General features: G+C 37.9%; 1 protein-coding gene across 3 annotated transcripts in view; it reads right to left on the reverse strand.

Moving 5' to 3' along the window:
• LOC129751536 (interferon regulatory factor 2-binding protein 1-like) overlaps positions 1-22,008 on the reverse strand; it is a 64,546-nt gene extending 42,538 nt beyond the window's left edge. For all 3 annotated transcript variants that reach the window (XM_055747090.1, XM_055747089.1, XM_055747088.1), the window contains exon 1: positions 20,329-22,008. In XM_055747090.1, the coding sequence (XP_055603065.1) occupies positions 20,329-21,013 (685 nt within the window). In that variant the 5' untranslated portion in view covers positions 21,014-22,008. The remainder of the gene's footprint in view (positions 1-20,328) is intronic.
• Positions 22,009-24,986: the final 2,978 nt, after the last annotated feature.

A 24,986-nucleotide genomic window follows, 5' to 3' on the forward strand; every position in this document is an offset into this window, starting at 1 on the left:
CTTCTATCGACGCTACAAACATGATGGGGGCATACAAAAACACTCTCTTATTCCACTTTTAAATGAATTTGAAATTGTCTCTTTTCGAGTACGTAGTGTAATTCGTGGGCCTTGTTTCAAAACTTTCGGTAGCTGAACTACCTTTATTTTTCTTAACATGGTATGTTCTCCTAACCCAAATTGCTAGAAAACAAGTTGGCGCCGAAGAATCATATTTTATTAAATCACAAGGGTGAGGGTTTCAAATTGTCTTTCGGATTTTTTGTCTTTGGACGTGATTTGCAATTTGCAAACAAACAAGTGACTGCAACAGAATATAATTGCCAATATATTATTGTCGTTATATACACAGATTCCAATCGTATAAGTTGAGTCCAGATCATTTGAAGTGAGGGATATGTCAAAATTTATTTACTAGTGTCAAGTTGACACGCTCATTAGTGAATATTCTATAAAATTCCAAACCTCAAATAGTATCAAATTTTTTACAAAATATGAAAATCGTTGCTCCCAAATATATGTGGAATGGTCTTTATGTTTTCTGAATTGGTGGAGATTCGATCTTGCAACGCCCAGCACTTAGCAGCCGCTTTCATCATTCGCCTTAGTTAGTAAAAAGAATAAATTTAACTGAAAATCATATCGTGAAAAATGTATCGTAGACCCAGTTTCTACAATATTCAAATTGGATCATTTCAACCGATGACCAATGCTCACAGCGTATACATTGTAACCGAAAGATAAATCAATAAAACGAAGCCGGGCAACATTGAGCTCATTTCAAGCCGGCCGAGAGTGCAGTCAGTGAAGGGCGCCAGCACCATGTTGTTGTTACAAAACGCCCATCGTCGTTCAATGATGTTGAAGCATCGTCGTCGCTTCGCTGTCGTTCACGAGAGGGCAGGCAGACTCTGGCTCTGGTAACCTACACACGAACCACTCGGAACGTGATTAACACCCCGTAAGTCGCGTTTTCGTCGATTTACTTCCAACCAACACGTCTTCTTCAGGCTTCACCCGGTACATATGCTAGCCGCCCGCCAACAAATCTGGTATTTGTTTTCTTCTGTTTCTTCCATAGCACACTTCTGATGTGCTCCACCTGCATTCTCCGATGGAGAATCGGCGAAACGGTCATTGCCATGCCTGCCGCTGCCTTCATCTCTCAGCGGTGCCATGCCATGCCCAAAACATGATCCAAAACCAATGGCCGGGGTTTCGGGCGGCCGGCGCGCGGGAGCGAATCTGGTTTGACTGGTTTCGTGTGCGTGTTACAATTTACCGGTTCCATAAATTCCCGACCGACCCAATACCTCTTTCTCTCTCGATGACTCCATCGAGCTAGCTGCTCCAACTGCGTCAACAAACAACAACCCCCGAACGAAACGAACGACCGTCCAATCGAAGAACCGGTGTCTGGTGAATGTTTAAAACACACGAACGCTCTCTATGGGGGGGGAGTCCTCCGGCTGGAGTATGGTGTTGTGTTGCTTGTGTAGTGTGCTACGCGGCTTCAGTTTTGTTGCCTTTTTGATCGATCGATTTTCCTGAGTGCTCCATTGCCAGCTTTGGCTTTAACACGCGCGTTTGACTTCGACGAACTTGCACCACTCACCCGTTCGTGGATTCCCATTTGCGTCAATTCAATCCCAGTTTAGCAAGGTTATGCTAATTCGCCGATGTAAACATCATCTGCGAATCGCGTGTTTTGCGAAAAGAGTTGGTTTTTTTTTTAAATTGAAAAATAAACAGATTAAGATTTAGGGTCAAATTTTAAAAGCTTAGCAGGATAAGCTTTAAATAATTTCAATAACCTGAACATTAGCTTTTTTAAATTCAAATTAAATTGCTTTTACTGGATTGAATTTAACTTTCCCGAGAACCTGACAAACTAATTTCTTGTTCACCTAATCGTGACCAATCGACAGACCGATGATGAAGAATATAATGTGTTGATGCAATCAAGGGATTGTTCCTGATGTGTTCAGTCACGACTTCACTTAAAATTGTCACTCCACAAACATTGTTCAAATTATCAGTTGTTTACAATAGTGAATTTTTGCTTGCAGAGCTCTCAAATTTTTACCAACTTAAAAACCTGAATTTCATTTACAATCAGCTTCATCTACAAATTACCTTGAACAGGAATCGAACTCGAATTATCTGAAAACCTTTCCGACTACTTACCAATAGGCTAAATAGTCAGATGTAAACTACTCAAGCTGTAGTACTATACTTCAGTTGACTTCATCGAGATGAATTCTACGGCAGAAAATGCTCATCGTGCCCCGATCAAGGGTGCTCTGTTTGCCCCGAGTCAACAAGTTAATTGTAAAAACGCATTTTAAAATTGATTACAGTGAAAAATAAAAAAATGAATGATGGTGAAAATTGAGGAACAATGTGTAAATCCTGTTGCAGTGCGTACATTACAGATCAAGATAATTTAACGATCATGAGAGCTTATTTTCCGGAGCTCAAAAATTATAATATTTTCGTCACTTGAGAACCTTATTGAATTTTTTGAAATATTTCTGTACAGATGATAAGGAGATTTCTTTTTTGGTAAAAAAATAATACTATAAGAAGTAAAAATGAACATGAAAATTGATTTAAGAAAATACGTACTTTTGTAGAAAGATGAGTGCTTACTATACACCGGGAGTTCGTTATGCCCTTACCTCCACTATAAGATTGAAAAATAAAATTAAAAAATCAAGATTTCTGAACACCTCTTATTAAGAGCGCCAGGAAAAGTTTTACACAGGTTATGAAGCAGTCTTGAGTAACAAGTAACAAGTAGGTAATTGGGCTTAAAAGCGATCGTAAATATGGATGAGATTTTTTTTTCAACAAACTTTTGGAAACAAACAAATTCTAATTTGTGTTTTCAACTACGTGGATAAATCGCTCAGACTTCGTCTTCGTCTGCATTAGGTATCCTCAAAGCAGTAAAGCGAGTAAAAAAGCGTTTCGTTCAAATGACCAGGACGTGCTGTTTCTCGAATTCCGAAGCGCGCACGTACCGTGGCCCAGCTCAATGGGAAGAAGTTGTCTACTATAAAAAAAAATCCCGCGTCGGGACGTGGCTGAACCGCAATTGCGGTGCATTTTCTGCGAAAATCATTCATGAATCACCCGAAACCCGGACGTGTCATCTGTTCTGTTCAGTTCTGTGGCGCACAAGCAGCGTCCCCGACACAATCGTGACTTTGATACCTGCTGCTAGCCGTCGTCGAGTGATGTGATGAGATGAAACGAGCAGTGCAATGCAGTAATCAACAGCAGAACCAACGAATATTTCGTGACACACAAGGCAATACCCTCCATCTCATCAACTGTGCTGGCGGTGGCATGCAGACAGACCGGATCGATGGATGGGGCAAGTGACAGAAATAAAACCCGACCAAGACCCCAGGTGCAGGTGGGTGATGACTGGTTGATGACGAATGCTCTGCTGCCTTCTTCGCCGTGCCAGACTTATGGCAGTTCGAGCGAATTGCAGCCAGCAAACGTAACGCGGCGAAGAATCAAGGAAAACAATATGTAGGTCCTACTACAGTTTAAGGGTTGCAAAGACACACACATAATGTACAGTTATAGCCAACGCGTTGGCAGGGAGCCACCCCGAAAATGTAGGTTATTGAGATTGAGAGGATTCGTGAGCTTGAAAATAAACATGTTTATGTTGTGTCTGTGTGGGCATTCTGCTGCAGTTATTTGCTTGACGTTGCGGCGATACATTCCACGATACACATTGATAGAGCACGGACGAATCGGGAACACATGTTGACGATTGGAGGAAGCTGCTGGTTGGGAATCCCGAGCGAAAAGTCCCGATACGGGTTGGATAGGTTGATAAAAGCGACTCCGTCGGAATTACCGATACTTGTTTGATGTTTGGTGAAATTTGCAACATGGAACAACACAGCTTTTCTTGAACTGCTGTGTCCATCTTCATTTGAATGTTTAGAAAAACGGGTAAACAGCGTAAACGGGCAAATAAGGCGTTTTACCAAATGAAAACGTCAATCTGAGCATGTTAGAATTCCCCGTTGGACAATTTTCTCAAGAAACTCAAGTGACTTTTCCATGTAATTGCTTCTATGCTAACATACACTGAGCGAAACACAAACAGAAACACTACAATCACAAATCAGACTCTACTCCAAGAATGAACTTCCTTGGAGGTGAAATTATCGGCGTAAGATTCTATGCCGGACCGGCATTAACAAGCTTTCTAATAACTGAAGTTGTCCTCCCAGCAGACAAAGCAGGATGGAAACAATCAGACAGCAAGATTATTGTCGAATGATGTAGCGAGCTCTGTGTGTTTGACATGACAATAACCTTCGTTTGCTAACCGACATAGATGGTGCACTGGGTAAGGTATCGCTTTGGCAAGCCTAGATGAGATGCTGCAGTGAGTTTGATTCTCACTAGAAATTTTTTTTGGGAGGAATTATCCAATAGGATTAAAATCTCCCATGTCCCATCTCCCATCCTTAAGTTCTCCCATGTGATCATAATCATCATGGGAACTATTCCCTTCATTCCGATAGACATCGACACTCAACCAGTATAATATTCATACGCCAGGTTGGTTTTTTTTCGCATGTTTTTCAATATCGATTTTCTCTTATCTAGTCCCTGAAATTTCATCTAACACAGTTGGATTCATTTCTCTACAAAAAAAAAGTTTCGCTGATTGAATGTTTGAGTCAAGACCCATCTCTGGGTCGCAGTTTAAAAAATCTATGAAATTACAGATTTTTCTGTAATTTCGGCAACCTTGGTTGGTCCACGGCAACCGTTCTTTAGACTATTCCTAGTATTCCAACAGGTTTAATAAGGGTTTAAAGATATATTTTTTTAGCACTCACGAATTTGACTTACGAGATATCAAACTGCCAAATTTCTTCAAGTATCCTTAAGCATCATATAACTACTAGTATAATTTTTAAATATGTGTTGAGTATTATTTCGATTAAAAAGGTTAAGTCTGAAGATCATAGAGCAATAAATTGTAATTTTGAATTTTTGGTTAATCGCCGCGAAGTATTTTTGTTGTATTTTATCGACCATTTCTCGGTGAATATTACAAATTAAAAAACGCTTTCAACAAGTTATCTAGACGTAAAAAAAAACAACTGGTAAAAAACGTTTTCGAATTTGTAAAACTCGCTGAAAAACTACAATGAAATAAAAAAAAACAATTTGAAATTTTGTACAGCTTTTCATCTCGAATCTAAAAAAACTGAGGTTTAAAATAAAGTTTAAAGCTCTTTTTTTAATTCGGTGATCTGGTTCCACATTTCGATATCTATAGGATTAAAAATTTTAAAGTAAATTTTGAAGATTTAATCCGTCCAATGAAAAGTATGAAAACGTCCGATCGTCTGAGGTAAAACTAACTAAAAAAAACTGAGAATTATTAAATTCCTTTAAACGATTGAAAAATTCTGGGAATACCCATACCCAATATACAAAGCTAAATTTCAAAAACTTTACATGACCTAAATTGGAGAAATGGGTCAGATATAACAAGGAAAATGATTGATCTACTTCGATTATGGTTAAGGCAACATTTTTTAAAGAAAAGTTGAAACAATGAATTTAAAAAAAATGTTAAAATAATCAAAAATGAATCACAACGACATACTTGAAAAATTGGAATGCTCTGTTCGCAACATTTATCACTTAGAAATTCAACTGATGATAGCAAAATTAGCGACAAAAAGCTAAATTTCAAAAAACAAAGTTATCTAAAAATTTACGAGATTTGATGAACAACCCGAAGTCTACCAACGCACTGTTTACCAATGGTAAAAAATCTTAAAGATCTTCAAATTTTTTTTAGCAAGAATAAGTTAATTTTGTCGATTAAAGTATAGTAGTCGACATGTTTTGCTTGTTTTGTCAAAAAACCCAAATAAATAAATTAATTGACTGAAGATTTTCATCTCAAATATGTTTGGTTTTATAAATCAGACGTTATTCTTTATTCTCTACTTTTTTTTATTGATCAGGAGTCTCAAAACAAAGTTTTATTATCTGTTTACTAAAACCTATGGATGGTCTTGCTTTCGACATTCAATTTTAGTTTTCAATACCAAATGTTTTAGTTTTCGACAAGAACATTCCCACCTCTTTTATTTGCAAAGGTATATGAATATTTGCATATAAGAATTGCTTGTCTTGGTCACTGCGTTTTTACACCATAGAATCCGTATAAACATACACAGGAATTTGAGTGTTGAAAATTAGATTATTGGGTGAATTTTCAGTGCTAGTTTTCGACTGCTTAAAAACAGTTCAAATGTCATAAAATTCTAGCAAAAATTAGAAGTTACCAAAAACACCTGATTCAGAACCTTTTTCATCCATTAATTCCTTTTATGTTGCTTTTATTCCAGTAAAAGGTTTTTAGGTTTTTAGTGATTCAAAGTCAATCTTATTTGGTCGATGACATTGAATTTAAGAGGTGATTTAGTATGCTACTTTTAATGACTTACTACTAATAAACAACTTATTTAGAATCATGTTAATACTCAACATATGCTGAATTGGGAGAGAAAAAATATAAAAATATGAAAATATATAGCTTGAGCAACCAAATAGAAAGATAAGCCTTTCATTAAAAATCTGTGGAAAAAAAACCTTCTGTCGAAATCCAGAGTGTCTATACTACTTATGAATTTAACCCTTTAGAGAAAAATGATTTTTTATTTTAGTCATACTCTCACCACAAATAATCTAGAGATTGAAAAAATTGACTGATGGTACGTTCCTTGCTAATCTTCCATTTATGCTAGATAAGCAAAAAAGGCAAAAACAAAGTTATTTATTTTCAAAGTTGTTTTTGAAAAATCGCTGTTATTTCTATAGATTTCAGAAATTTATCAAAATTTCAAGTTTCAACAGTCCAAGTATGAACACTCTTATTCTAATTCGCGATTAAGGAGTTTTATCTTAGTATCTTAACACATTTAGGACAAATAAGAGAAATCTCGTTTCCTGTTTTCCACCAGACTAAGAACAAGAACTTCAACGTGTTTGAAGGATGAACTTATGTACAGCTGCGTTCAAAAAAGAATGAAATCGCGTGAAGCTGCCCACCCACTTCCACTTTGAAAAGCTGTCATTTCTCTCTCGGTTGATATTTTTTCATGAAATTTTTACAAAGTCTAGTTCAACTATCTAACTAATGCTCTACCAAATTTGAAGTCTTTGCAATGGATGGAAACAAAGATACAGCTATTCCCGTGAAAAACCCGGCACCATTTTTAATCGCGTTAATCGATTTTTACGAAACTTGGCCAGTTACTTACTAGATCAAACATTTTTACATCTTTGGAAAAAAAAATTAAGACTTATTGATGAAATTTGTCAAAGATACAGCAAATTGAGTGAAGCAATTCCAAATATCCCTTTTTTACGGGAATAGCTGTGTCCTTGTTTCCAGTCATTTTTTTAACGTTAGTTGGATAGTCGAACTAGATTGTGTGAAAATTTCATCAAAAAATATCAACCGAGAGAGAAATGACAGCTTATCAAAGTTGGAAGTGGGTGCGAAGCTTCACTAGATTTCATTCTTTTTTGAACGCAACTGTAGGTGCATCGATAAAATTCAACACGACACTCAAAAAGTATTTTAAATTCTAGTAAGTATATAAATTAGTTATGAGGTCTTAGATTTGCGATAGGACCACATTAACGTTTTAACGATGGTTCTTTTATCATAATTAAATGTATCTATCGATCACTCCAAAAAAACCAACTTAGCTCAACCACAGATTTCCTCTTATTAATGGTTCCCACAAAGTGTTGGACACATTCCTAACCAAAGTGCGAAAAACGACCATTCTCAAACCCAACCATGAAAAGTACTTAACCATTGGCCCCCGGAACAAATGCTCGGGTTTTAATTAGGGCCAAAATTATTGCACAAGCTCGGCCATAAAATTGATTTACGGCTCCGGGACTACGGATTTCCTCCTTGGGACGAACGCCCTTTGCCCAATAAGAAAATAACGGCAAATGATGGTCGAAGAAAGAGAAGGTCCTTCCAACGAACGACCCGCAGCACTCACACACAGACCTCTGAGCATGGGAAAACAAACTGTAAATCAGCGAAGGAACGAGAAGACTCTGCTCAATTTTTTCTTCTTTTTGCCGATTTATGAATGCAAAATATAAATGGACCTCGATTTTTCATATGCGGGATGGCTATCCTTCTATCGATCGATTGAAGTGTGTTTGCTACGGAAGAAGACGAATACAAAGTCAGGCTAAGAACAACAACCTTTTTCTTTCCATAATGCTGATGATGATGATGACAGAGCGCGTTCGTGAGCCGAGAAAAACCCAAACAATCACGAATATGATGAATGGGAATAAAGATTGAACAGAAAATTCCTTCGCTGATGGGCCAGGGTGAACCCGCTCTTTTGGTGGTGTTTTATCGGAAAAGCGTGCAGCAAAGCTTCTTCTTCTTATTACTGTCGTGGATGCTGCTGCCTTCTAGCCCAATAAGAATGGTGGTGTTAGTGTGACCATTTATTACATATGAACAGCCCAAATTGGAGTTCCACCAGGAAAATGTATCGCACTCACACTTGCGAACGTTCGAATACCTTTTAGGTACTGACTGGGAGAGTCACGGTTCGCTGCTTTTCGTGTGGCAAATTTTTCATGTCGAATTCCGGCTGAAAATGCCTGACCTGAAGCATAAATAAACTCCGGTTCTTCTGTGTGCTGTTTTTTTTTTTGTCTTCCTTTCGTTCCCTTTCATTATTTTCTGCTAGGAAACGAATGGTTGTCGGTGGAAAGGGAAAAAGAAAAACATAAATACGAAAACTTTAATACCAAAAGTGTCGGTTCGATCACCCAGAAGGGCGGACAAGTTTTTCTTAATTCATTTGTAAATATGTGAATTTGGGGTGTTTCTTAAAATGGGTGCCCACGATGAAATTACCATACAATGAAATTGCCGTAACTTTTTAACCGTTGGGTGAAAATTTAGGTGGATTTAGTTCATAGTGCATTGTTTACATCCTGCAAGTTTAAAGTCCTGTGATTAAAACTCGCGGAAATGGAGTCGAAAGAACAGCTCATGCATGATAAAATCTTGCGCATTCATCACGAGAACAAGGATCTCTCGTATAGTTCCATCGCTAAAACTTTGGGAATCGCGAATTCCACGATGTCGCGAGTGATTAAGCGCTTCGAGGAACGATTGACCACCGATCGGAAGCCCAGAAGTGAAGAAAAAGTATTCCGTACAACACCGCGTAGTTGAGGCCTTCAACCTAAACCCGTACGCCTTCGTTAGGGATGTGGCTAAGAAGCTGCACCTAAGCCGAAGTTTTGCCCAGAAGGCCAAAAGTAAGGCTGGGCTTCGAACTTTCAAGGTACAAAAGGCCCCTAATCGCGACGAGAAGCAGAACAAGTCCGCCAAAGCCCGTGCCAGGAAGTTGTACCTCAACATACTGACGAAAGTTGAATGGTGCATTGTGGACGACGAAACATATGTGAAGGCCGACTGTTTATTACAATTTCATAGTAAATGAACAATTGTACACTATCGAATCGAATTGCGCTCCTAATAAATTTCATCTCACATTACCAGCTCAGAGTTTTGCTAGGAACTACTCAAACTGATTATCTGTATTTTCATACGAGTTCTGTTTGGACCAACCCGATAAACAACATCAATCTGTTGATATTTTGATTATTCAGTAATATCTTCGCATGCACAGAAGGACAGACTCTATGAGCCAATTTTTAAAATCTGTTTGTTGGTATAGTTTTTGGATCAAGCCTTATACTAAGTGTGGATCTAAGCAAACATATTATAATCAACATTGGTAACTCTCAGCATGCTTCATACAGTCCAGCAAGGACATGCACTTCAACACCACCTTCAAGAGAAAGTTCTTAGTAAAAGAGTCAAGTTGGCGTGTTTCGTCGAGAAATTTCTCGATTTGTTTTTATCAGTCATTCTTTTTGTCAACAATGTTATCATTAAAAAATAACGATGAATACTACGGCTATATGAATCTAATGTTTGGTGTTGAAAGACTCCCATTTTAAACAGGTAAGCAGTTAAGAATATTCCGGATATGATTTATGAAAATTATGTTATAATTCCGCAGATGTCTACAAATCCATCTATAGGTACCTGCTTCCGTTGCATCTGATTGCACATAATCCTGTTCGAATGAATGTCTCACCCACCCCGGGTTATTTGAACCGGATAGTCCAATCAGGGAATTGTCTGGTGATGTTTTCCACGAGGAACAAAACTACTTTTCAACTTTTCGAATTTCGATGACTTTGAAGCATTCTATGAAGATTGCAGATACTATTTTCGAAGGCAGAAAGGCAAATAAATAAATGCTGCAAATGCTGGTCAAAAACCTCCCAGAGACTTTAAGTAACTTCCGGACAGTCGAAAAGTGCCCAACATCTGGAGAAAACAAAATTGGCATTCTCTAGTACTAGAGTAAGAAGACCTTTTTTAAAAACGTACCTTAATGAAAATAAACTAAATTAATTAAAACTTTCAACTATCAAAGTCCCACCATGACATAAAATTTTTCCGAAATCCCGGACTGTGCACCATTTATTGCATTTTTCTGAATATCAAATCTAGGCTGACAGATTTTGTTTGAAATTCAAGTTTAAGGTTTTTCGGTTTTATTGGAGTACCATATTCTTGAGGATATACGTTATTTTTAATGAAATTCTATCATCGAATGCCAACAGTAGCAAAAGCATCTAGAAACAGGCTATCGAGAAGAAGTAAAATTCTCACACGGACACCATCAAAACCTAAAATGAGTGTTTCATGTAGGGCTAGGTGGGGTAATTATGAACAAAATTACCCAGTTTTTTATACTCACCCTTATTCTTGTTTTCGATCGAATGACTTTCGTTCGAAAGTTTTGCAATTTCGTATTCTTGTTTTCGTTCGAACGAATGAAAACAGTTCGATCTTTCGAACATTGTTCGTTCGAACGGATGGTTGCATTCTCGTTTTCGATCGAAAGTATTTTTTCTACCACTCAACAAACGTGAGTCAGATGCTGCGAACAGAGAGCGTTTTGCAGTTGAATCGTCGTTTTATTTTCTTTGACTAGACTGAAAACGGCATTTGAAACAAAAGTTTGTGAAGTAAGACGGGTAACAATGACGAAAATAGTGATGAGTGTTTTAAGGATAAGTTTTTTTAAGGAATTGAATAAATCGTTTTTTTTTATTTTGAAATTTAAATTTCTACCAAAGCCTCTTTCTGCCAGCGGGTGAGATTTAAAGCAAAGTAATCCGGCATCATGATCACAAACACCACCGGCTGCTTGCGTCCGGAAAAAAACCAGCTCCTGAGGGACCATCTAGGAAACAGCTTTCTACACTGCTTGTCGACATCACCTAAAGATGAAAATCGTTGCCGGCAAATCCGCTACTGGAATCAGACCCTTCTGTCGTGATTGCTCTTCTTAGGCTGCTTCTCTGATATTCTCGGCCATACGGCCCCGGCAAACGACGGCCAAATTTTCTACAATACTTTCTCACCCCAGAAAATGTACATCGGTTGCAAAATTTCCAATTGGCTCGAATGAAAACAAAATTTATTGGGAAAAATTCTTACATGCATGGGTTCAAAATAATAAAATTTTGTGTATTATGATGGATCAAATGTTTTATTCAAAGTTTTCACTTGGCACTTTTTATCGACGATGACGGGAAATATTTGTTACCGGAATCAACTTTTTAGGCTCCATGGGATGTTTTGAATTCTCTGGTTGCTTTCCTGACCACATCCTGATGACTGGGGAGATAGATTGAACCGATCATTCTACTCTTGCCGAGAGTCTCTTGGATTACGACATACTTAAAACCGTGCACAGGGGACAACACGAAAAAATTCTTAGGATACACCCGAAACCGTCGTCCCTTTTTCCGTTATTTCCATACCGACCGGTTTTCTATCGTGTTCCGTCCTAGTAGTCAGAAAAAATTTCACACCTCGACTTGAAAGAAAAGTTGTTTACATTTAATGTTCTGACAACAAACGTTATTTTGACCAATCAGGGTGCTTTGATTTTTCGAACTTGATCTGGTAACACCAACATCGAACGTATCGCATTCGAACGAAAACAAGAATAGCTTTTTCGAATTCGATCGAAAGTATCCGTTCGAACAAACGACGGATACGCCGTAAACAAGAATAAGGGTGACTATCAGCTTAATTAAGTGGCTCTTAAATGTTAAAATTCTGGAAAGTAACCAAAAATGTAAGACTGGTTGCCTTCTCCATTTTAGGTTTTTTTTTTCATATTTTTAAGTTGCAGCTTGTGGGCGTAAAACCTTTGTTCATAATTACCCTGTTTGTTCATAATTACCCCCTAGTCTATGGGGTAATTATGAACACTGTAACGATTTTTGTTACGTGATGACTTTTGGTATTGGCTATATTTCTAGATTGAAACTACCTCTAAACAGTGCATTGTAGTGAGATTTGTTGATTTTTAAAATGTGCTGTTGAAAAGTTATGGGCTATTTTCAGTTTTACACAGTTGGGAGGCATCTTTTCATATTATCACAGATCCACAATTCTAAAAAAATTATAAATTAATGTTTTAGGCTTATTTTCAAGATTAGAATGGTTATCGTGATTTTGACGGTAAAAAATTAATTTTAATCATCAACCAATATGCTCAGCAAAAAACGTGTTCATAATTATCCCGTATCTTGAAAATTATGGGGTAAATATGAACACTTCTTTGTGCGTGGGTGGAATTTTTTTTCAATAGAAAATCTTATCACACCACATTAAGCATCAATAACTAAAGTTAAAACTTTTAAAAACAACATTTTATCTCCATTCACATTGACGAGGGAGTCAATTGATAACACGCCTCAAAACGATTTTCGTTTCTCAGAGAAATGAATTTTGTTAATAACTGTAACTCAAAAATTTGAATAGTTAGGTATGCCAGTTATTACTGTAACTTATCAATAGAATGACAGACTATCACATTTGATCAGTTTTGAGACCCTACTATGACCCTAACGGCGCTTACGGCGTTTGTTCGGAATTACCCCTTGTTCATAATTACCCCAATTAGCCCTAACATGCTCTTCGTATCATTTATTCTTCCATGATTTAGCGGGACGGCAAGCAGCACAAGTGAACTGTTCACGGACAAGGAGGTGTTTTCAAACCGAAAATTTTGCAAGCTTAAAAAGTAATATTTGTTTTTAAAAATCAGCCAATAATTTTTCAGTTTTGGTTTTCTTGCCAGCTCAAGGAATCGTACGTGGAAGGAAACGTATTTCACGCCGTTGGTTTTTGGAATTCGTTCTGGGAGTGTGAACTAGAATTCTTTTCACAGCCATCACCCAGAGTTTTTACGTTTGTTCTCGGGGGAGGCTTCTTTCTCATTCAGGAAAAAATGGATTCCGCAATGATCGGTGTTCAGAAAACCTAAAAAATCAAGCAGACAATAAAACGCAATTAAGGTGTTTAGATAAACAATACGAAAACTGACCACCGGTATCCTTATCCGGAAATAATATTGTTGAGCTCGAGCTTAACACAAATCCGACAAATTCTTCAAAACAACGCACCTTAAACAACATCGAAGAAAAAAATGTTGACAACAACTGTTTGATTACTGTGATTCCTATATATTTTTTTTATTTTTTTTTTTTTGAAAAATTTATGCCTGTGGCAACTTCGGTTATTTTCGTTTGTTTTTCTACGGTTAGTTAGAACTTTCTCCATATGTTGGCGCGCATGGCGTGTCTCTCATTTTTTTGGGAAGTGAGGTATATTGGTTTTTATTATATATGATCTAAGCTAAGATGCCGTTTTTGAGCGTAGGATGTGATCTTTAATATAGCCTAAAGTTGCCAGAATGTTTTTCAGCACGTACTCGGGCCGATCAAATCCGGGCTATTTTATCTAAAAACCTGGCAAAATCCGGGCATTTGATTTCAAAATATCGACCAAAAATCCGGGCAAATTTGATCAACATCCAGGAATTACTCAACACAAACCAAGAAAAAAATTAATTTTTTTTTTCATCACCAGTTTTAAATCGTATTTTAGGCTTTCAAATTATTTTTATTAGAAAATTTTTGAGCAAAAATTTCGTTTTGGACGCAAAAACAAAATGTTTTCCACACAATTTGTTTTTTCTGTTTGTTTTCGCTAATAAAATCAATAAATCCGGGCAAAATCCGGGCTTTTTTTAATGAAATCCGGACAACCGGGCCGGACTTTTGTCAAATTTTGTGCTAAATATCCGGGCAAACCCGGATAAACCCGGGCAATCTGGCAACCTTAATGTAGAAACTTTAGTAACTCCCGAGAGCATGTTGAACGTTGTTGCTATACTTGCAAAATATATATTCCGAAGGAAAATCCCGAGCTATCATAATAAAAAATAGGTTTTTTTTAAATTATTAAAGTTCTAACAATTTGCTTCAGTATAGGTATTTGATTTGTTGCGAAAGTTCCATAGAAACACTTTTTCTTTTTAAATAAATTTTTCATTAAAAGTGTGGTATTTAAGTAGTATTTTTTCGAATTTATACCGACGTAAAGTTCCAATGTCTATATAACATGCACCCTGAAGTCTGCAGTAATGTTTTTGAACCATTAGTGTACTTAAAAATCTGCGTGAAAATCTAAGAATCCTTTAGAAAATGGTTTAGCAGTTCGTTAAATACAAAACGTACTAGAATCTCCTGAATGGTATGCTGACTTTGCATTATGACTTCTCAGACAGTTAATTAGGGAATTGATGGACATTCTAACTACAAAAAACAATTCGTTGGATTAGCTTGATTCAGATGAAAAATAAGAGTCTAAAACTGTGTGTTTCAAATCTTCCATATTGTTAGCTCGATTCAAATTCATTTGAGACTTAATTAAGTTTTGAACTTAGAAAACTGCAAATCCGTTTTCAACGACTTAGAAGAAAAATTTGAATCTCAAGGTAGATTGCTTATTTGATTCGTTTAAAATTCGGACAAAACCCTAACATGAACTCAAAAGCTAAATGTATTTGTAGTCGTGGTCTGGATTCAAATTGAATATTGATTTAAATAATTCCTAGAACTTTAAATAGAACTCAATTTGTTACTCGCTGAAAATTCACAGAAGCTTAGTTTTGTGATTACAAACAACTTTCGTTCATCGAAAAATTGTATAGGTAAGAAAAGTTGTGACAATTTTTCAAAAAAATTACATAACCACAAGGGCTAAGGAAGTTGACTTTCAAATTGAAAGTTTCAATACATTTTCGGATGTAGTTTTAAGAAGCTTCAACCAATTTTTCTTAAATTTTTTCATTTGAAACATCCTGAAATGATTCTAATCACATATAAAAAGGGAATTTCTACTGTTTTGCATTCCTTGCATGTGAGATAATTTGAAAAATTGTTTCAGAATTGTGAGTCTGAGAGTGATTGGGTCTATCCTGGGTAAGTTCTTTAATGATGTTATTTTTTTTATTAGACAGTATTCGTCCAGATAAATATGATTTCGTGGTTCTCGTTCTAAAAAAAAGTTTGTTTTCTTCAGCTTTTTCAAAATATGAGTTTACGTAACAATTTTCAGCCTTCATTGAAAATTGGATATGTTTTATTAAATAAAACTTTAAATTACTCTGGTTTGTTTATACAAGATTCCTTTTTAATCTTCTAATTAGAGGGTATTTTTTAACTTTCGGTTCATACAAAAATTAAACAGGTTTTATCACACGAAACATGAAGTACTTGTGTGAAAGTCTCTACTTCTATAAAGATATCGTGAATTGTGGTGTGTAGCCCCAGTTTCGAGTGAATTTCTCATGTTATTTTGAATTATGATATGGTTCTACGGAATGTTTGTAATATTCCCTGCAGATCTTCTTATACGAGTGACTTTATAAATTTGCAAGTGTTTCAAATTTTTTCGAATGCTCTAATAAAACTTAATACAGATTTATTACATGGCAGAACTCATGTCAATATTCTTTAATCTCTTCGTCCTTAATTGATTCCACAGAGAACAGACGTACAAGCTAGCCCACGAAACTTGTGTAAAATCCCAACACCCTTTTTGAACTAATTTTTGTTTTTTGGCTACGATTACGCCTTTTCGAAAACTGGGCACTTAAAAGTTGATTTGTAACAATTGAACGGCGCAATAGATGACACTATTTGCAGTCAATTTCTAACGTATTTTTGGTGATAGCATTTGAAATTTTACACACTTTTTTGACGGTTTTTTGTTCGAGCTTGTACGTCTGTTTTCTGTGTTGATTCGTTAAATTTTGTTTTTTCCAATCCTCATTAAGAAATAAAAGTCTCAAGTGTGTGGAATTAGACCAAGTTTTGTATTTGGTTTTTATTAAAAGTTTAAATACTTTATCTCGACCAAAAAACCATAAGAAAGATGCTTTCCCGTGTATGATGTCAGGGCTGGTTGTTTGGCTGACGGGTTGCACGTTCCCTCTCTGTCTTGTGAACTCGGTCGGAAATTCATTCGCCCCGTAATGGCGTGCTTTGGCGAGGCAATGAAGAGAATGTTTGTTTTTTTCACTTCTCCTCTGCTAGCTAGCTTTAAATTTTTCGCAGAACCAAAACCAGTTCTTTTTTTTCATTTTCGTGTTTGTGTGTGCGTCTGTGGTTGGCAACTACGAGCCAACCGAAACGTGGCAACAGTGTTTCTCGCTTCGAACGAGGGGGTGGTTGGTATTCCATTTGGGTGGACGGAAGCCAAGAAGCGGTTGTTTTTCTTTCTGTTTCCAAACTTCCTCCCCCCTAGTCCATTCCAATCAGAGATGGCCATGTGCGCTGTTGCCACGTTGTTTTGTGTACACACGCGGTCGGGAGATTGCAATTCGGCGACGCGACACGAAGGACTCGTCCGCCGTGTGTGTACATAAAGAGACACACACCGAAGCACGCGACGAAAACGTACTGGGCCCGAGCGCACGATATGGCGAGACGATTCGACTTCCCTTTTCGCTGGGTGGGAAAACTGGGTGGTTGGCGGAAAAGTGGAAACGCGCCGCCCGACACCAAACACGATCGGAATGACGACGTAATTATACGAATTATAGGTACATCCAACCAAATGCTGTAAGCGAAGTTGTGTTGGTTGCGAGTGCGAATGTCAGTCAGCTTTCAGCTTCCTTCCACACGCCGAAGAACGGGTGGACCGATCCTCGTCGTGTCGTCGTGTCGTGAGAGGAAAGGGAAAGGAGTGCACGCGAGGTTTTCTCGGTTTTCTTCTTCGCCGAATGCCAAAAAGCAGCGGCGTAAGGAAGACAAAAACCGGTTTAAATCGATTATTGTGGGCTAGCGTAGAGAGACTAGGCAACTTCATGTGCTTGCTCGATGGCTGGGCCCTGAACGAACGTTCTGTTAGCTCGCTGTTTTGTCTTTTGTAGTAGGGTTGTGGTGTATGGCGCACATATGATTTTTGGCGACCGAACAAGCGACGACGACGGCGGCGAAAGGATAGCCGCCGCGACTCGTTTGCGACGTTGCCGAACTGTTTTAGCACGGTTTTGCAGCGAGCGCTCTAGCTGGCTGACGAACGATAGCGACGTGTTTCATGGTTTTTCTTTCGTTTCGAGGTTGTCTTGTTTCCATTTATTTTCTGGCGTTTTTTTTTGTTTTATGGGCACAACTACACAATTTGTGTGACCAGCCAAGCGGCGTACAATTGTGGTGGTTATTTTTTCCCGCATTTTTTTTCTGCTACAGGCCTCGCCGTCCGGTTTGTTTCAACTGTGAGGATTTGAAGAGTGTCGCCGTTTTCATGACAAATCAGCCGGAGCTAACGAACAGCGATGACGCGAAATGGCCTCAGAAAAAGCGATTGGACGACCGACTAGACTCAATTCACATGAATGTTCTGAAGATTGTTAACACCAAATGGCCACATTTCAAATATTTGCTGATAAACTTAGCGATCCGGATAAGGATTTGTCACGGTCGCCATATGGCTCCTGTGGGATGGAAAATACAAGAAAGCCAGTTGATTTCACATTTGGTTGAGTGAGATAATTACAAACTGTTTTAAACTTAGACCTCTTTTAGTACTCTAAGTAAACAAACTTATAAACTGGAAGGGCGGTTCAGTTACGAGTTTTATCTACTTAAGCACACAGGCAATCAACGTCTTTTCTGAAACACCGTTCATATTACAAGTGACTGACACCAATATGGAACTTCTATGTACCTTAGGTTACTTTTCAGTTTAACCTGACTGCATTCTTAAATGTATATATCGGATTCGAAGGATAAAGACAAAGTTTCCGAATAATGAGATAAATAAATTCTGTTATCTTAATAATCGAGCATGTTTCAGTGTCAGCGTAACCAGTTTTCCCCTAAGCTGCGGCAATTCTCCAAGTAAGCGCACTTCCAAGTTTTAGTAGAACTGTAAAACTCGAATTGCCTTCTCTTTATATCGAGCTTCCTTTCATCTAGTAGCTTTCTTTTTATCTTGATTGTGAAACCAGAACTTAAATTTTCAGCTGAGTAGCGTTTTAAAAACTGTCTTTGAAAGTGGTGTAAGATTCTAAAAGCTAGTTCCATAGAACGTTGGTTAATCGGGAAATCACGACTAGAAACAAAATGAATTGTCATGATCAACCAACTTTATTTTTGTTTCAACCAAACAAAAACGCTCGAAAAGACTGACAGCAGGCGAGTATTTCGTTTGACGTCAGCAAGCAGCACCTGAGAGTGCGTCACGTCAAGCCGGTTTCAAGTTCAAGGATACGCCCGACTCATCATCATCAGCTGGATCCTTACCGCCTGCCTAGCAACAACGTGAATACAACAACCCTTCCCGTTAAATCGGTCGGTCGTCAGCCATTAGCGTCAGACAAACAGACGGACAGGAGAACCGATCTGCACCAAACAGAACGGTTCGTCACAAGGCATGGCAAAGGCAGGATGATCATCAACCACACCCTTCGACGAAGGTTTTTCGAATAAGACGACTCGATCTGACTCTCGGTTGTGTTGTCATGCACAAATGCCGTGCCGGCAGACGACTGCCGGAAAACAGCTGACATTTCGATCGTTTCATCATCATTATCCGTGTTCGCTGAAAATTGCTTGTTTTTGCCAGTAGGCCTGGATGCATCAACGTCAGAGCTTCATTGGTTATCTTTTGCGGAGAGAAAAGAATCACAGTTGGCTAAAAAGCTGATAAGGTTTGTCCAGTTTGTCATCAGCAGTACTTATCATATTTCTAAATCAAAATAAGTAGGCTTAGTTTTATTTTTTCTTGAATTTTTAAAATCAGTTGCTGGGAGTTTATTTTCCTAAAAATTTAAAGAAACAAATTCCATCAAAAAGCAGCCGTTCTTCCGCCTTCGGATAATTGCTATAAATAAAAGTGGGCAGAGAAGACATACAACAGGCAGAAGACGGAGGAAAGAAAATCCATCACGAACCGAGGAACATTGTTTAGAAACCAAGAATAGGGAATCGAATTGAAAACCGGAGGATTAAAAGAAGAGAAGTACCACCAGCAACAAACAAAGAACATCAGGAAAAAAACCAACATCTTCAGAGAGGTAAGAACACGATCACCTAACGGTTTCCAACCCAAAAGTGTTCGCTTACGATGGGGGTTTGGGAGTGAGGAAAACGAGTTTTTACTTCTAATTTCTTTACCGTTTCCTATTCCGATCATACATACGATATTGGTGGCACGTTTGAGAGAAATGGTTAGATGTTTGATTCGAGTCAGTGTTTGGTTTCATACTGGGAAAAAGGTCTTTATGTTGTCAGAGTTCATACCCATTCTGGGTCCGGGAACAAAGATCTTGTTTTACAGTTAGGTGCAATATGCTCTCGCATTCTTATAGGAAATTATCGTTAGTTTTTTCGAGGAAACTTAACGAAATGCAACTTTACTCTTCACTTTCTTGGGAGTTTGTTTACCCTTAAAAACTCTTTTCGGAACTTTTTTTTGTTAAAAACAAGAAAACGTTGGATTCCTTATTGAAAAGACTGATTAAGATCATGCTATATGGAAGGAACGAGACAACAGGACAACAGTTAAAGATCAAGATGGAAAACGGTACTCTAAAAAAAGATTAAGGATACTTCCTTCCAGTCATTGCTGACAAATTTGAAAAAATATATATCACAGCTCACACACTTCAAAACGCCCACATTTTGTTTGACAGATAAAAGAATAGGGAACAATCGATTGTTATTTTTAGAGGAATTTGTAGAAAAAGGTTAAAAGAAGTAGAAAAAGAAAAGTACAAACATTCACCAAAGGGACGAACTTACCAGCTGGTTTGAAGGTAGCTGCATCGAAAGAAGCCGTCCGCACCGGATGCTTATCCTTGTAGCTGGGCTGCCGGTCCGGAACGAACGGTACCGCCGGCAGTGACTCGCCGCGAGTCAATGGTGGCCGCTGCATTGGGCCCGAGGGGTCTTCGGCACCTCGTTTGGCACTTCCCGTCGGCCCGTCCATTGGCCCATGTTCGTCGTCCTCCGGCGGCGGACGCTTGAGGTTCACTGAAAGTGCCGGCGGAACTTGTTGCCGGGCAGCATGAGGCGGCATATGATGCGGTGGAATATGCTGCTGAAGCCTTGCCGGACGAACTCCCCCGATGTCGTGTGGTTCGTGTTTCGGAGTGAAATCTACCAAAGTTGGCCCATTTGGTCCGGCACGAACCGAGTAATGGTGATGGGCCTGTGGCACGGATCTGTGTGGCATTTCTCCATTTTCGTGACCACGTTTGCCGCCGGCACTGGGACCACTTCCAGAGCTCCCGCCACCACCTCCGCCGCCACTGGCGTGGATTCGTTTCATTTGCCGGGCTGTGTCCAGAACCAGCTCAATCCGGTCGGCTCCCTCGTAGTTGACACATCCCCGACAAACAGCCTCTGTGAAGTCATGAATCATGGCCCAGGGCATCCGGGGCAAATCGCACAGATAACAGTGCTGACGTTTCGCTTGAACCGACATTTTCACTCGAAAATTTTATCTTTCCAACAAACAAACAACTTCACCAATCTAACACAACTAGGTATTGTTTTATCCAGAGATTCACATTAAACGCAATACGCCCAATCGAATGGTTTGCATCAATAATTTTCGCTGCCCCATCGGTGTTTCGAAAACTTGTCACAAAAGTCTAGCTTAATGCAACAAAACACCACTTCAAAGGTTAAATTTTTATCGGCTTTGCCACTTAACACCGCACAATGTTCCACAAGATAGAATCCACCCACCACGACGATATCCTTGCGCTATCAAAAATGTATATTCTAATTTCGTTTCCGTGTGTTTGCTGTCGCAATATTTCGTTTCCGTTTATGACTGCAGTCACATTTATCTCACCACCCTCTCCTCTTAGTGCATATGTACATGTGCTGATGTGCTACTACAATGAATAAATGATGCAATCATTGTTTCCTTTCCACGGCACTTCGTCGCACTTGACTTGCAATTTCACTCCCACTAGAGCCGATCGATCACCTTCACTGTCAAAAACACCAACAACGCTGCTACTCTTCACTGCAATCAGCTTATCGGGATGGGTGAATGATCAACGAGAGATATACGTACATAACCCTTGCAGCTGCACCGCCTCACTCAGACACCACATGCACCTGAATCGTTGCGCAAAATACTCCACTTCTGCCCGATCGATAAGTACTTTTCCATGCGTGGTGCAAAAAACAGATCACACACAGAGCCACGTGCAAGCGGCTCTTATTGCAGTTTCGACAGCTGCTCTGCTAAAACCAGAGGCAACCTACAATCCGTGACTTCCGAAAAATCAGGAGAAAAAACAATCAAATCAACAGTCAAGAACAATAGTGTATGCACTCTAAAGTCAAAAACTGTCTATCAGAAAACCGACGGATAGAGACTTAAAAACCGTTTCGATGCCACCGTCGTCGTCAAAGAAAAGCGTTGTGCAGCTACCAACGAACGCGTCACATTTGAAACGAACGGTCCGCTCAGGCCGCACTCGAACCCCTAGTTAGCTAGCTAGCAGTAGGTCTGGCTCCGAACGACGATGGCTGAGCTGACTGTTGTGTACCCCTCTGTCTTCTCCACCTCGTTCTGTTTCGATCCCTTACTTTGTGGCATTGGCGGCTGCTACCAAACGATTCGTGTATAACTGGTTTGCCTACCACCCTACAGCGGCAGAGGAGAGAGAGTGTATTACAAAATATTGTTGGTATGCGAGGCGTAGAAGAAGAAAACCCCAACAACACAACTCAGCCAGGGACAGTGTAGGTACTGTAGGTACCGTATTGTTCGGTTCGACGGCGGCCAGCCCATCAGCAGTTTAGCGAAAGGACCTACACAATCGAGCGAAAACGTTAGTCACGCATACCACCGCGAATGCGGACGACGACGTGAAACCAGCGAAACCAGCCAGCGAAAGCAAAAAAAACAGGATTCAGTGTCAGTGTGTGTGCACTTCTACTGTCTTCACCTTCTTCCGTCTGGTTCGTGCCGTTTCGTCCAGATTCTATTTAATAAAACGCTATCACCACATCAGCAACCAACACCTATACACAGCTGTTTTTGTGCAACGTTTCGAAACGAGACTACCTACTCTGCACTGATGAAAAGTAAGGCAAGCAAAACTAAGAAGAAGAGTTTGGCATGGGTATCTACAGTGTGTGTCTTGAAGGACGTGATGCGGTCGTCGCTGATGGGTGGAGGATGGGTTGGTAGCGTAGGGTGGTTCTTAAATAATTGCGATTTTTATGTTTTTCGAATGAATGCTCTGCAGTATAAATTTAAATTAAATGGAAGAAGTATTCAGCTGTAATGAATGCGGATATATGTGCATTAGGGTGGCCCAAAATTGTACTATGTTTGGAATTTTGGGGGCTCAAGCTTCAAATGATTGCTTTGGGTGTAAGAAACAAACTTTTGTAAGGCAGCGACTCAGAAAAATGATGTTTAGAGGTCGCACTTGTTCAATTTTTTCGACATTTTGTCCTAATAACATTTTCAGATCTTGAAAAAGTATCAAACATGTGTCTCTAATATTTTTTAATTTTTCTTTATAATGTTAGTTTTAAACTTTAAATATTTTGGCACTGTTTTGGACTCTCATTTGTATGTATGATTTTTAAAATTACGCAATACTATGAATTTTTGTGAAAAAAAATTACAACTAAAAAAAAAGTGTACTTTTTATTACAGATTTTCAATCAACATTGAATTCAAAAGATGCGCAACGTTATGATGTGCAACTTTGCATAAGAAAGTGTATAGCTTTTACTTGTCGTTAAAAAGTTATTCAATTTTTTTTGAGTGAAAAAGTCACAAGTTTCAAACTTTAGTTAAGAATTGCTTTATATTATGATGTGTATGAGTTTCGAGCAATCTAAACTTCTGATATCAAACTTTTTCATCCTTTTATCGATCCTTGAATCAGCAGAAACAACCATGACTAGTTCTCTAGATTTTTATTTTAAATTTATTTAGTGATTGTAGCCATAACACATTCACCAAACCGTCACCCAAGTATGGGTAACACGACCTTCAATCCATAAGAAATCCAGAAACTTTGAATGGATTTTCTGGTGATTCAAGGATTGATAAAAGGATGAAAAAATTTGATATTAGGAGTTTATTTGGTTCTTAGATTGGTCGAAACTCATCCACATCATAATATAAAACAATTCTTAGCAAAATTTTAAAATTGTGACTTTTTTCTATAGTGAAACTTAAATTACTTTGAAACGACAAGTCAAAGATATACACTTTCTTCTGCAAAGTTGCACATCATAACGTCGAGCATCTTTGTATTAAATGTTGATTAAAAATCTTAATCCAAAGTACACAAATTTTAATTACTCTTTTTACAAAAATTCATAGTACCTACTTCGTAATTTAAAAATCATACAGTACAAATTGAGAGTTCAAAACAGTCCTAATATATTTTTAGTTTAAAACTAACATTATAAAGAAAATTTAAAAAATATTAGAGACACATGTTTGATACTTTTTCAAGATCTGAAAATGTTATTAGGACAAAATGTCGAAAACATGCCCTTTTTCCAAAAATCGAACCAGTGCGACCTCTTAACATCATTTTTTCTGAGTCGCTGCCTTACAACAGATTGTTTCCTACACCCAAAGCTATCATTTGAAGCTTTAGCTTCCAAAATCCCAGATATAGCGCAATTTTGGATCACCCTAATGTGCATTTTGTACATGTTTACGTTTCTAAATTAATTTTGTATCAAGCATTGCCATTTCTAATCTAAGGCTATGATCATTTAGAATCTAGGCAGTTACAAACGTGTGTATTTTAATAACTATTCCTTTGACCGAAAAACTTTCTATGGATGGAATTAAGGTGTTAATATGACATTTAATGTAAAAATATAAAATAAATATCAATGACTTCAAGAAATACTCTCACTATTTCATAAAATCTAATTTTATCTTCGCACACTTTTAAAGTCATGTATTGATCTATTATTTTTTACCACAGAAGCAAAACCTCTGCAAATCATGAGTATTTTACACAAACTCACCTGGAAAAAGCAATTGGAATGTGGTCATTATCCCCTAATCTCCCCTATTTAATTTTATTCGTAGCAAATAAAAGTCATGGCGCCAATTTTCCAAATTATATTTCATTCAAATCACTCACGGTGTCTCTGGGAGATATCTTTATTTTTTTAAAATAAGCATCGCTAATTTTTGCATCATTCAAAAGCTGGGACTTTCCCCTTTCATTTGAGCCCAAATTTGAAATAATCCATGGGGGGGTCTAGAACAATAATATTATATATATATATATATATATATATATATATATATATATATATATATATATATATATATATATATATATATATATATATATATATATATATATATATATATATATATATATATATATATATATATATATATATAGTATATATATATATACTATATTATATATATATAT

Source organism: Uranotaenia lowii, chromosome 3 (genome assembly GCF_029784155.1).
Source record: "Uranotaenia lowii strain MFRU-FL chromosome 3, ASM2978415v1, whole genome shotgun sequence".
Taxonomy (NCBI): Eukaryota; Metazoa; Arthropoda; class Insecta; order Diptera; family Culicidae; genus Uranotaenia; species Uranotaenia lowii.